The sequence below is a fragment of the Cyprinus carpio genome, chromosome B20 (assembly GCF_018340385.1).
Source record: "Cyprinus carpio isolate SPL01 chromosome B20, ASM1834038v1, whole genome shotgun sequence".
Classification (NCBI taxonomy): domain Eukaryota; kingdom Metazoa; phylum Chordata; class Actinopteri; order Cypriniformes; family Cyprinidae; genus Cyprinus; species Cyprinus carpio.
The window spans coordinates 21,871,265-21,886,142 of NC_056616.1; the positions used below are offsets into that span (position 1 = coordinate 21,871,265).

The following is a 14,878-nucleotide window of genomic DNA, read 5'->3' on the forward strand; positions in this document are numbered from 1 at the left end:
CCCTGCTAAACCCTGCCATGCCATCGGACTTCCATTCAGCAACTCAGTCCTGAAAAATAAAGAACAGAGAATAGCAGGTAAATATTTTTCCCACAAAAGAAAACATCAAGTACAACAATGAAATGCTTTCAATTAGTAAGATTGAAAAACCTTCACCTTAAAAGAAACTTCCAAACCTTCAGGTTGGCATAAGCTTATTTCAAGACATAGTCAGTCCTATACCTAACTGGTAAAGTACCTCTGTTCAAACGCTGTGAACGTCTAGGTTCAGGAATACTTTCATTTTCACTTTCAGCTTCGGAACCACCTGAATTCACGGACTCAAGTACAGACTGATCTATTGAATCATCAGCTGACATTTCATTGACATTGTCCCTGATACCTGTCTCTGATTCATCCCCACCTTCCCTTCTACCTTGTGTGTCTGTGAGTGTAGCAGGTGCAAATGTAACAACAGGGATTGCAAGAACATCGGGGTCTTCTGAATCAGTGTGTGCCTGACCTGTGTGTGCTCTAGATTCACATCTAGGTGTGCAAGGTGGTAGTGATGACTGAAAAGTGCAATGCTTGAGTTGATCCCTATGTACAACTTTACATGGGCCCCCTTTCTCTGGGCGAATGGTGTAAACTGGAGTGTCTGCGTGATTCTGTTTCACTACAGTGTAAGGCATGGGTTCCCAATGGTCTTGTATCTTATTCCTTCCCCTATGAGAATGGTTCCGTAACAGAACACGGTCACCAGGTCTCATAAGTGCGATGCTCATAGGCTCTTTTTCTTCGCCTTGAAGCCTCCTGTGCTGCTGAGTTGGCTACTTCGACAGCTGTCTTCAATCTGTCATGATGGTTTTTCACCCAATCATCAAGATTGTCAGCTCTACTGTCCTCCAAGTCTCTCCCATTAAGGATATCCATCGGCATTCTAGCATCCCTTCCAAACATTAAATAGAATGGCGAATAGCCAGTTGAAGTGTGGATTTTGCTATTGTATGCCATAGCCAACTCGGGTAGATACTGTTTCCAATTCCTTTTCTTTTCCGGGGGTAACGTCCTTAGCATATCATGCATGGTTCTATTAAACCTTTCGCACTGGGAGTTACCCTGCGGGTGATACGGAGTTGTGCGACTCTTTCCGATTCCATAGACTTTACACAGCTCTTTGATGACATTTGCTTCGAAACACCGACCTTGGTCGGAATGTAGTCGTGCAGGACAGCCATAGTGGACAAACCAATGCTGCACCAGGGCTTTCGCAGTGGTGTGGGCAGTCTGATTTCTGGTTGGCACTGCTACCGTGAAACGAGTAAACATGTCAGTTAAGACAAGGACATTTTCATATCCTCCCACAGATTCCTCCAAGACTGTATAATCCATAGCAAGGACTTCCAGTGGGGCAGATACATTAGTGCATGTCATTGGGGCTCGTATTTTAGGAAAAACATCTTTCGCGAGGGCACATCTCTTGCATTCTTGAATCCAGTTTTGAATGTCCTTACTCATTGTTGGCCAGTAATAGCTCCGCCTCATGCGCTCCAGCGTGCTTCTTTCTCCAAAATGGCCACAATGATCATGCTGACTCTCGTACACTTTGTAACACAAGGGTTCTTGAACCACTAATTGGCAAATTTCTTCTCCGTCCTGGGGATCAAAGATAGTACGGAACATCACTCCTTTTTTAAGCTTGAGTCGTGCGAATTGTCTAGCTAGCTTTTTTAACTCAACATCCATATTGCGTTGCTGGACTGGACTCAGGTTCTTGTGGGTTAGTACAGCACGGTATATAGGAGCTATATGAGGGTCGATCTTTTGTTGCTCTTCTATATCACTCAAGCTATATCCAGGGACTGTCAACGATACCTGGACCGATGCTTGTACTCTCTGCTGCTTTTTGGCGACTGGCCATAAACATGCACGCACTCCATCTGAATTTATCTTAATGAAGTCTTTAGCAGAGTCCTCTTGTTCAGGCTCCTCACCAGATGGAATCCTTGATAACACATCTGCATTTGTGTTCTGTCGTCCTGGTTTGTAGTAGACCTCAAAATCAAACTCCGACAACTGAGCTATCCACCGTTGTTCAACCGCTCCTAAATTTGCGGTCACCAAGTAACGCAAAGGGTTGTGATCAGTAATCACAGAGAACTTGGAGTAGATCAAGTATTCTTTGAACTTTTCAGTTACAGCCCATTTTAAGGCAAGTAGCTCTAGCTTGAAAGCACTGTAGTTTCGGTCGTTCTTTTCTGATCCACGAAGACCCCGACTTGCATACGCAATCACACGCTCAACCCCTCCTTGACGTTGACTTAACACCGCCCAAAGACCATGCAGGCTTCCATCAGTTGTGAGTACGAAAGACTGACTGAAATCTGGGTATGCGAGAACTGGCGGAGACATTAAACACTGCTTGAGTTTGTCAAATGCAGTTTGACACTCTGTTGTCCAGTTAAGAGGTTCAAACGATTTTCTCTTTCCCCCTTTACCAACCAGGGCATGAAGGGGCCGGGCTAACTGAGCAAAACCAGGAACAAACCTCCTGTAATAACTCATGAATCCAAGGACCTGTCTTAACTCCTTGACATTCGTAGGTGCAGGCCAGGATTCCAGCGCCCGAGTTTTCTCTCCATCCACCTTTATTCCCTGGGAGGAAATTAGGTGACCCAAGAATTTCACTTCGGGTTTCAAAAGGAAACACTTGCTGGGTTTCAGTTTCAAACCATGCTGTCTCAACCGGTTGAACACTATTTCCAGTCTTTGACAATGGTTTTCGAAGTCTTTCGAGAAGATAATAATGTCATCCAGGTAGATGAGCAGTATGTCAAACGTTAGATCACCGAGCACCACACCCCATGAACGCTGGAATGTTGCAGGTGCATTGCAGTCATCCGGCTTCCTGGTCCATTCAAACAGTCCAAAGGGAGTGGTGACTGCTGTCTTTGCTCTATCCTCCTCACTCATCGCTACTTGGAAATACCCGGAGGTAAGATCAAGGGTGGAGAAGAGCTGTGCATTTCCCAAGGCATCCAGCGATTCCTCCACACGAGGGAGAGGATAAGCATCTTTGCAGGTCACTTTATTCAACCTTCTGTAGTCGCAGCAAAAGCGTACGCTGCCATCTTTCTTAATCACGATCACAGCTGGAGATGCCCACGGACTACAGCTTTCTCTGAGAATGCCTTGAGACACCAAATCTTGAACATGCTTTTTCACTTCCTGAAACACCTGAGGTGGGATTCTGCGATGTCTTTGCTTAATGGGAGGAGCATCTCCTGTTGGGACACTATGTGTGACAGCAGTTGTATAACCGAAGTCACAATCGTTCTTCGAAAACACATCACTGTGCTTAGCCAGTAAGTTTTGGAGTTTGCGACGTTGTGTTTCTGTGAGGTTCTCTAGATTAATCTGCACTGGAACTGGCAGCTGTTCTGTGGTGCTTACCTCCACCTTCACCTGACGTTGCTGCACAGCCTTAACATGCAAAGCATCCTCTTTCTCCTCAAACTCGACAAGCACTTTTGGCACAACTTCCTGTGGCTTGGACAGCGCTGCGATCCTACATCGTGGTGGGAGCTTTACGGGCTTTTCACTAGAATTTAACACTCTGACTGGGACTTTACCATCGGCTGTCTTAGCGAGCACATTAGCAATCAGAACACTTTTAGGCAAGCTGACATTTGACGAGGCCTCCACCAACACTTGGCAGCTCACTTTTGGTGGTATTCTGCAGCGGCCTTCCAAAACACATTCACTGAATGGTGGAATAGTTATTGCTTGCTTCCCAGCAACCTTCACAAAGCCAATCTTGTCACCACAGCTCAGTGCCTCAGTCTGCATCTTAATGTTAGCCAACACTCGCTGGACCTTTGCCTCCATGAAACGATTAGTATACCTGTCCATCTTCTTCATGTCTTTAGTGGTCATGAATAGATCCTTAACTTCACTCAACACGTTCATCCCAATAATGCCAGGCAATCCTTTCAACTCTGTCCCATTGGAATCGCTCTCTTTGATCACAAACACACACTTTTCATGCAACGTCTTCCCCAGACACTCTATGTCTGCTTCCAGACATCCAATGATGGGAATGTCTAGGCCATTTGCTGCTGTAAGTCGGACCCAGTTGGCAGACAACAGCACAACTTCTCCAAAGTGATTCTTAAAATGTAACTCGGTGATAGTAGTCACTTCTGACCCAGTGTCTAAGAGGCAGATCGTTCTGATTCCCGCAATTTTCACTTCAATGGTTATGCAATCTGCAAAAGCACTTTCACAGAGTGACTTGGAAACATTCGCTGTATCACAGTCTGCAGTATGACTTCTAATAACGGATGGACCTGGGCTCTCTAGCACTGAAGTGTCTCGGTCAGCTGTCTTTTCTATCTCTGCTGTGTGAGGTTGCACTCTACTGGAGTTTTCTTTGCTCTGAAGACAACGTCGGCTTGTGTGCCCTGGCTTACCACACGTATAGCAGATGTATCTTCCTTCACTATCTTTTAAAGGTGCACCTCTTGCCTTGTTTTCCTTCACTACAGGTTTCACTTTTTCTTTGCTGTTTACCATCTGAAACAGTTCTTCTTGTCGGGCAGCTATCTGTTGAATAGCTTCATGGAGAGACTCCAGGGTGAGAGGGGCTGAAGAGCTCTCTGTTGCAGTGGTAGCATGAACGACACCACGTGAACGAGTACTGGTTCTCAGATTGCTTGGAACTTGCACCTCCTCTTCTTCCGACCAAGTAATAGCTTCCTGCATAAGCTGTATGAATGTCAGGTCCTTCTCAGCTTTAACTCTCCTCTTCATTTCACACCGTAGCGAATCATCTTTGAGGCCTAACACAAGCTGTTCCTTCAAAACACCATCAGCATCAGGAACTCTAGATGGCTCTCGACTCTGGATGATACTCAGCTTCTCCTGCAAGTCATAAGCATAAGAACGGATGGTTTCTCCAGGCATTTGTTTGCGGTCATAAAACTCTTTCAGTCTGCTGCCTATGGGAAGTTTGTCCCCATAAGTCTGATCCAAAGCATCGAAAATCTCATCCACTGACTTTTCCTTTCCATTGAGCATGAACTTGATTGTCATCTTAGCCTCATCTTTTAAATACTGCTTAACAAACTCAATTCTGTCTTCTTCAGGAATTTTCATCACCTTGAAGGCGGACTTCATTGAACTTATCCATTCTTCTATACTCAACTCACCAGGCTTGGAACGACATCCGGTGAACTCTGGAAGCTTACGATCCCTAGGGATGTACACAGTAGATGGTGCTCTCTGAGCAGCAGCCTGCTGTTCAATAACAGTTTTAGCAAGGGACAGCGCCTCTCTCTGTTTGGCTCTGGCTTGCTCTAACATGCCTGCCTGCTCACCAAACCGCCTTTGCATCTTTTCAAACTGTTTCTTTAATTCTTCCAGTTCAGCCATAGCGTCGGCTCTAGGACGGGAAACTTGCACTGAATCAGGAAACAGGAATTGATCCTGTTCGTGACGCCAATATGTGGCGGAGGGGAATATGCCACCGCCTTGTGGGGGAGATATAGCACTTAATCTAAGGAAGACTGAGTGGGAAACAGGATCCTAGTCCCCCCACCCAATGCTTTTAGTCTTTGTACAAGGGTCTCTTGTATGTGGTGCCTGTTGTGTTGCAATGTGGAAATGCTAAAGATGTGGTGAGGTGGGCTTCAGGATTTATTTAGTACACGGCAGCCACCTGAAGTGCTTGTGTGCAGGATACTCAGTAACAAATATAACTGACTGCAAACCCCGCCCTCCCCAGATCTAACAGAACAGGTAAGACGCCCCCACTCCTTAGTATAAGTGAGTCAAAACCAGTTTCAACTTAAATAATTTGACATTTATTTAAGTTAATGGAACTATGATTCCTTCGTTTTTTAAAGTAGTGAATTAAATTTGAATGCAATCAACAGAAAAGGAAATAAAAATGTAGAAAACAATAAAGACAGTAAAGTAACAACTCTTATGATTCCTTATTGAGTAAACCAATTGAGTTTTGACAATCAGTGTCCCTTCTGTTTTATCCACAGGGTAAAGGGTTTCACTTTAACAATCTGCTCACTCAGATTCTTCAACAAAAAATTCACATCAGAATTCACTTCAGTTTGCTTCTTTAAAAGAAACGAAAAACAAAAGTTCTCTTTGATTCAGTTTAAGAATTCAAAAGTTTTCTTCCATGAATAGGACAAAAAAGAAAGATTATTTCCAGTCCATTCACAAATTCACAAGTCAAAAAGAGTTTCACGAGTTTTCCCCTCCAAGTGCAAGAAAAATTAAATATATGAATCCCTTTGCAGGATAATTCACTTGTACACAGTTCAGTTCCTTCAATCACAGGAGAGAAAACAATGGTTTGCTTACCAGCGTACAGCTTCAAATGAAGTAAATAATGTGCATCACCACTCTTTGGGTTGAGGATGAGACGCAGAATGAAGTCCTATGGATGGCAGGGTAATGTTTCTTCACTCTTTGACTCTCAGCGATCGTTACCCTTTCTCGTGATCCTGGACTGCTTTCAAACACGATCCAACGAGGGCTCAATCCCTCAGCTGACGGAGATCAGATTGGAAGGACGAACAATACACAGCACCCCCAACGCTTCAGCGGTCTCTTCTAGTACACTAAGCAACTGCATCCATCGTTTATTTAAATTCGTTTGAACAAAAAACAACTGGACGCGCGAAACAGAACAAACGCAGTTTTGGCCACACAGCCGCATAACTGTTTAAGCGCGATCTTAGGGGGGTGTAAATCGTCCTCTGGGTTCAGCAGCTGACGGGGTGTAAATCGTCCTCTGGGTTCAGCAGCTGAAAACACAACAGTTTACAGTTCAGGAACTGCTTATAAGACTTAAAGAGTAACTTTGAGTACTGCACTGTTACAATCATGGGCTTATTATGCATTTTTTTTTTATTATGTCTTTTTTACCCCATTATTGTATAAAATTACCCATATTTTATATTTTGATCTAGATTTTAGGCTCTATTGTTAGTGTTATCTGTATCCACGGGGGTCTGAGAGTAACGTCAATTGCGATTCCTCTGTATGTACTGTATGTACGGTACATGTGGAAGAATTGACAATAAAGCAGACTTGGACGTGACTTGACTTGACTACAGCTTGCTGCTAGAATCCCCTATAAGACTTAACCCTACAGAGTTATAGAGTTACTTTAAGCACTGCTTTGTTACAATGTCACTAACATGTCAGGAAAAGTCCACTGGATGATACAGCAAACTTCTGACAGCTTCCGGGTTTTTGTGAAAACTACAGCTTGTACTTTTATATTTTTTAATGCCTCACAAACAGAACAATGGAACAGCACGGCCTCTTTCTCTAGTCATATAGCACTGATTAAAAAAAAAGTTTTATTTAAAGCCCATCCTGCCAGCAGTGAATTCTCAGAGAACATTCTTCCTTCTCAGGTAAATATATCTATATTTAAGAATGTTTACATATTTGCACTGGAAACAAGACAAAAATCCTGAGTAAGAAAATATTTTTTGCAGTGTGAGGCTCCCCATTAGATCTAGTTGGTGTCTAGAAGAAACAGTGGAGATCTTAAGAGCAGTGTGTGTTGTAGTGGCACCTCGTTGCCTGTAGACATCACAGCCACGACTGGAAACTTCTGCACTTCCACCTCTGTGACGCCCACCGTGGCCAGCAGGCCGATCTCAGACGGGCCCATGTGAGTGCCTTTGGCCAGCACACATTCACCACGCTTAATGTCATGACCGATGGGCCTGCAGAAGCAGAAGACGGGACAGACTCAGAAGCATCTGAGACTTACACAGTCCCGCTGGGATACGCTCACAGACGCTCACCTGATGTCTTGACCTGGACGAGCCTGAACCAGAATCCGCACCTCAAGCTCTTCTGTGCCCTGAGAAACAAACAGACAGATGATAACTGACAGCCGAGATGGTAATTAATGACAGAGTGAAATATTTTCAGATTATCATCATCAGTGAATTACAGTAGCTACCAATTAATTTCCTCAAACTTTTCAAATATTTTTGGCAGAATTTGACTAAACATTTGATAAAATATGTTCATTCCATTTCAGCAACTTTGTATACTTATATTATAAATATGTTGTATATTATATATACATATACATAATTAAATAATAAAATAGATATTAAATATGTGACCCTGGACCACAAAACCAGTCATAAGGGTCAATTTCTCGAAATTGAGGTTTATACATCACCTGAAAGCTGAATATATAAGCTTTCCATTGATGTATGGTTTGTTAGGATAGAACAATATTTGGCTGAGATACAACTATTGATAATCTGAAAAAAAAAAAAAAAAAAAAAAAAAAAAATCTAAATACTGAGAAAATCTCCTTTAAAGTTATCCAAATGAAATTCTTAGCAATGCATATCAAAAATTAGGTTTTGATATATTTATTGTAGGATATTTACAAAATATCTTCATGGAACATGATCTTTACTTAATATCCTAATGATTTTTGGCATAAAAGTAAAATCGATAATTTTGACCCATACAATGTATTTTTGGCTATTGCTACAAATATACCCCAGAGACTTAAGACTGCTTTTGTGGTCCAGGGTCGCATATATTTATTATACAACATTTATTTTATATGAAAATACAATATACTATTTAAAAATATAAATGTTATAATAGTATATAGAGTGCATTCATAACTTTAAATGACCACAATAAACCTTAGGAAATAAAGATTAATTTCACTCAGCTACAGTTACAGTTCTCAAAATGTGGTGTAGTAAGATTTTTCTGAAAGAAATTAATACCTTTATCTAGCAAGGGTGCATTAAATTGAGTGACACTAAAGACATTTATAATGTTACAAAATATTTCTATTTGAAATAAATGCTGTTGTTTTGAACTTTCTTTTCATCAAAGAATCCTGTATGACAGTTTCCACAAAAATACTGGGCACCACAACAGTTTTCAGCACTGATAATAATCAGAAATATTTCTTGAGCAGCAAATGAAGGATCATGTGACACTGAAGACTGGAGTAATGATGCTGAAAATTCAGGTTTGATCACAACAATCAATTACATTTTACCGTATATTTAAATAGAAATCAGCTTTTTTTTTAATTTTAATAATATAATTTTTTTTTTTTTACTGTATTTTCAATCAAATAAATGCAGTCTTGATCAGCAAGAGAGACTTTGAAATACATAAAAAAAAACTTACCGCCCCCAGACTTTTGAACGATAGCGCATATGAATAAATAAAAATGATTTAATAATGTATGATAATGTTTTATTGAAGAATCGGCAGGCTGTTACTCACGTCTTCAGACTCTCGCAGGAGTTCGGTGTCTTCTACTTGAACCACAGCATCGGCGCCGCATGGAATAGGAGCGCCTGTCGTCACCCGCATCACCTGACCCGGCATCACGGTGTGTGTGGGCTAGAAACACATGTTACAGCAGTCCCTATGAATCACTTTCCTCACATTTGAAGGTGGATTTCTCAAACGATATCTTTTCTTTTCTCACCTGCTCTCCAGCCTGAGACTCGCCGATAATAAATCTGTCACCAGGACCATCAGCCGCTGTCAGGACACAGAGACAACACTGTAGCATGCTACTGTTTCCCAGCTAACAAAATATATTATAAGAACATTTTGACACCATTCCCGTTAAGTTACGGACACGATAAAGGTTCCAGATGTTCTCGGAATGTTCAAAATGTCCAGTTTTTTTAATATTAAGGGAATGTTCTATTTTAATCATTCTGCAAACATTACTTTTGAATGTTCTCTGAAAATTTTAAAACAAGTAGTAAGTCGCAATGTTAAAGGGACACTCCACCCCGAAATGAAAATTTTGTCATTAATCACTTACCCCCATGTCGTTCCAAACCCGTAAAAGCTTTGTTTGTCTTCTGAACACAATTTAAGATATTTTGGATGAAAACCAGGAGGCTTGTGACTGTCCCATAGACTGCCAAATAAATAACAGTGTCAAGGTCCAGAAAAGGTATGAAAGTCGTTGTCAGAACTTTCTGGGTTATATGAAGCGACGGGAACACTTTTTGTAAGTGAAGAAAACAAAAATAACGACTTTATTCAACAATTCCTTTGTCAACAGTCTCCTCTGTGTCTCTCCATATCACCGTATGCTGCGTATTCTTCTGTATCATCCACGCGCCACAAGGATGCGCTGTTTCTATGTGTATTTAGCTTTGATTTAAAAGAAACAGTGCATCCTTGTGGCACGGATGACTCAGAAGAGCATGCGCAGCATGCGGTGATATGGAGAGACACAGAGGAGGCTGTTGACAAAGGAATTGTTGAATAAAGTCATTATTTTTGTTTTCCTAGCTTACAGAAAGTGTTCCCGTTGTTTCATATAACCCAGATTGCACGTCTGATGGCAGATGGAGTATTCTGATCACGACTTTCATACCTTTTATGGACCTTGACTCTGTTATTTACTTGGCAGTCTATGGGACAGTAACAGGCCTCCCGGTTTTCATCCAAAATATCTTAATTTGTGTTCAGAAGACGAATGAAGCTTTTATGGGTTTAAAAAGACATGGGGGTAAGTGATTAATGACAAAATTTTGATTTTGGGGTGGAGTATCCCTTTAAGAGAATGTTTCATTTTAATCATTCTGTAATGGATGTTACTTTTGAATGTTCTCTGAATGTTTTGAAATAAGTAATGAACATTAGCTACAACATTAAGTGAACGTTCTAAGAATGTTTTGATAATGTTCCCATTGGGTCATGGACATGCTAAAATATTATTCTGAATGTTCTCGCAACAAAGTTTTTAAAATGTTTTACAAATATAAAGGGAACGTTCCATTTTAAACATTCTACAAACATTATGGGAATGTTATTTTTTAAATGTTCTCTGGATGTTTTGAAACAAATAACATTATCTAAAACATTTAAGGAAAGTTCAAATAATGTTTTGATAACATTCTTAAGTTATAGACACCTTAAAACGTTATTTCGAATGTTCTCAGGATTGTTCACAATGGACAGTTTTTTTAAAACATTTTTTTTTAGCTAAAACATTAAGGGAATATTTAATTTTCCATTTTGCAGACATAATAGGTACGTTAGTTGGAATGTTCTTTGAACATTTTGAAACAAGCAGCAAACAGTAACATTAAATAAAGCATTAAAGGAATGTTCCAATTTGAATAATTCTGCAAACATTATTGGAACGTTACTTTTTAATGTTCTCTGAACATTTTAAAACAAGACTTTTAATCCATTTGGAATATTTTGCAAACAGTATTAAGGATATGTTACTTTTGAATGTTGAAAGTTATGAAACAAACAGTGTAATGTTTCAAAAAACACACTAGACGAAAGCTTACAGAAGAAAAAAATGCTTCACAAATAATGCATAAATAATGTTTCTGTGCTAATGTTTTTAGAATATCATTAAAGACCAGATAAGTTTAAATGGTAACACTTTATTTTGATAGTCCACTTTAGACATTGTACTAACAGTAAGTAACTTAGCAACTCTATGGCTGCATTTACACTGCAGGTCTTGATGCCCAAATCCGATTTTCTGACTATATCTGATTTTTTTTGACGACCCGCTTACATCATCTTTTAAAAGTGACCCGTATCCGATTTTTTTTGCATTTACTATATACACTGCTGAAACTACCAAACTTAGACGTTCTGACCCGGAAAAGGAAGTAAAACCAGCACGAAATACAATGGATGCAGATGCAAATAATATTATACAGTGTTTTGCTTTCCACAAGTATTTTGAAAAGTCAAACAAAAAAATCAGCAAAACTTTGGTCTCGTACGGCGCGCGGCGGAGAAAAAGAGCGCTTAAAAACCGTGCCTCCCCATATCTCGTGAAATGTCTTTAAACACGGATTTATTTCGTGTAACAACCCTGCATTTTTGCCTGCACTGTCTCTTCGCCCCAAAGACTTAAAAGACATGAAACCTCCGCATTGCTCCACTGTGTGTATCCTTCATCCTCCATCGCGCCTATAATAAGTCATGTGATCTCAGTTGGTGGTGTCCACCTGAGTTGACGTCACTTTTTTAATGACGTCGACTCTCATTTACTGGGGAACATCCGATTTGTCTGCTTACATGGCACACGCAAATGCCCGTATCCGATTCATATCCGATTTATTACCACATATGAATGAGGCCTGAATCCGATCTGAGAAAATCGGAATCCATGCGTTTTTTTCCTGCTTACACGTTCACCGGTCATATCCGATCTGTGCCACATGAACGGAAAAAATCGGAATTGGGTCACTTGAACCATGCAGTGTAAATGGGGCCTATGTCAACTAGCAGTCATTAGAGTATTAGTAGACTGTCTACTTAATATCTTTCAACACTTTATTTTGATGGGTCCACAACATACAATATACTGACTACGAGAAACTTTGCAAAAACATGTCAACTTATTCTACTAACCCTACACCTAACCTAACAGTATACTCTGAGAGTTAATAGACATGTAGTTGCAAATGAATGAGAATTAGTTGATATGTAGTTGCATAGTTACTTATAGTTTGTAGAATGTCTAAAGAGGACTATCAAAATAAAGTGCAACCGTTGAATCTAAGTTGAATCTATAAGTTAAGTTATTTTTAGTTCTTAGTTGAAGTTACTGCTGCATACTGTGTATTGTTTTGCATACAACTGTTAATATGTAAACTGTATTCAGTACAGAGTGTGTATAAGATGTATAATTTGGTAAACTGCTGGGACTGAAAGACTGTATTATTTCTTGGGTATGAAGAAACTAAAATAGGGTCAGTATTGATTTTACAGCAATTGAATGTTAAAATCTTCCTAATGTTGTAAAGAGACAGACAGACATCTTCCTTAACATGGCCTACATCAGATAAATGTGTTTATAGACTGCCAGTAAATACTTGTGAGCACATAAATATGCAATCAATGCAAAATTCCCAAGTGCTGAAGTTTACTCTGCACAAGTTCTTGTTATGACATTTTTAAGCAGGAAACTCCCATCCAGCACCAATTCCATAAGAAATGAATGAAGCATTTGACATGCATCCCCTGAGAGGCGTTTGGAGCGTCGCTCTCTAGCAGACATGAGTAATGCTTCAACATGCAGCACTAGAGCGTGAGTTAACCAGCTCTGTCAGGACGCCGGGTAATCAGTTATGTGGGCTCTCACCTCTTACAGCGTAGCCGTCTTTAACAGAGGCAGGGAACGGAGGCAGGTTGTCTTTGGCATAAACGTCCTGAGCCAGAACACGACCCATGCCGTCTATGAGAACAATGCCAGAGAAAATGATTAGATGTGCATGTAAAACAGGCCTTTTAACAATACATAAAGGATGATGAGCTGCCTGATATTTACCCCCCAAAATAAATAGTAGTCATAATAAAAAATAAACAATCTAGAGAAAATTTGAGTTTAGTGTATTTTAAATGCTGGCTTCTATGGAAGCTTATTTCTGCCAAGGAATAAAAACATAAAAAAGGTCATTTCAGCTTATCTCACAATTCTAAATTAATATCTTATGATTCAGACTTTTTTTTTAACCCCTCAGAATTGCAAACTGTCTCACAATTATGACTTTACATCTCATTTCTGACTTTTTCTTCTTAATTTTGAGTTTACATCTCGCAATTCAGAATTTATTTTTCATGATTTTTTCCTCATTATTTTGAGTTTACAACTCACAATTCTGACTTTTTCTTTATATATAAGTTTGCGTTACCTTTTCTCACAATTCTGAATTTTTTCTCTATTTTTCAGTTTACATCTTACAATTTTGACTTTTTTTCTCATAATTTTTAATTTACATGTTGCATGTTGTTTCTTGAGAATTTCTTGAGGGTTTTCACCACTGAATTATTTTTATTTTTTTAAAAGGTAACTGCAAATTTTTCTCACTATTGCGAGCTAACATCTTGCAATTCTGCCTTTTTTTCACATAATTGCATGTTTATATCTCGCAACTGACAGTTATAAACTTATAATTCTTATTTTTTTACCTTATAATTATAAGTTTAATTATAAGTTTACATCATGTTTTTTTTTTTGTTTTAATTTTTTTAATTTAATATTTTTGCTTTTCTTTGGAAAAAAGCTAATTGTGACATTTTTTACAGTTCAGACTTACACAGTTACAGAGTTTATTAATTCATCAGTTTGCAGGTATTTGTGGGTTTTTTTTTTAAGTTGTGACTTACACATTATGTTTTTTTGTCATGGCAGAAATAAGCTGTAGTTTTATTTTTCGATTTTTATTTATCATGTGGAATTTAGCAGATACATCTAAGATGAAGTTGATGCTCTGCACACACACACACACACACACACACACACACACACTATCATCAGATTACAGAAGGATCAATATCACAGCAGATTAGCACACACTGATATGATCTACATCTCACACACTGGGATTCACTTCCAGCATCCAAAAATATGCTTTAAAGGAAAAAATAATTAAAAGAAAGACAGAAGGAAAGGTAAACAGTCAATGCAGAATGTGTTTGTACCTCTGTAGTTAATGATCTCAGTGCCCAGAACTGCGGTCATCTCCAGCACAGTGATGAAGGCTTTATCCATAGAGGTGAGAGGGAATGGAGACATACGGTGTCTCCGAGCCACTTTGGTGATGTCCACCGCACTATGACCTACACACACACACACACACACACACACACACACACACACACACACACACACACACACACACACACACACACACACACACACACACACACACACACACACACACACACACACACACACACAACCCTCAACCCTCAACACTTCATATATACAGTACAAAAGTAAAGCTCAACTGATTTGGGTTTGTCCTGTGTCTGATGCTGATATCTTGCTATAAGTTTGATTGCATAATTGCTG

At 39.6% G+C, this 14,878-nt stretch overlaps 1 protein-coding gene across 1 annotated transcript in view; it reads right to left on the reverse strand.

The window, feature by feature from the left end:
• Positions 1-6,767: 6,767 nt before the first annotated feature.
• The window catches only part of LOC109108452 (gephyrin-like), a 70,977-nt gene continuing 62,866 nt past the window's right edge, over positions 6,768-14,878 (reverse strand). Inside the window, exons 13-19 of the mRNA XM_042746535.1 lie at positions 14,506-14,643; positions 13,166-13,258; positions 9,509-9,564; positions 9,301-9,420; positions 7,827-7,885; positions 7,592-7,745; positions 6,768-6,809 (exon numbers count right to left, since the gene is read on the reverse strand). Coding sequence (XP_042602469.1) covers positions 6,768-6,809; positions 7,592-7,745; positions 7,827-7,885; positions 9,301-9,420; positions 9,509-9,564; positions 13,166-13,258; positions 14,506-14,643 — 662 coding nt within the window. The remainder of the gene's footprint in view (positions 6,810-7,591; positions 7,746-7,826; positions 7,886-9,300; positions 9,421-9,508; positions 9,565-13,165; positions 13,259-14,505; positions 14,644-14,878) is intronic.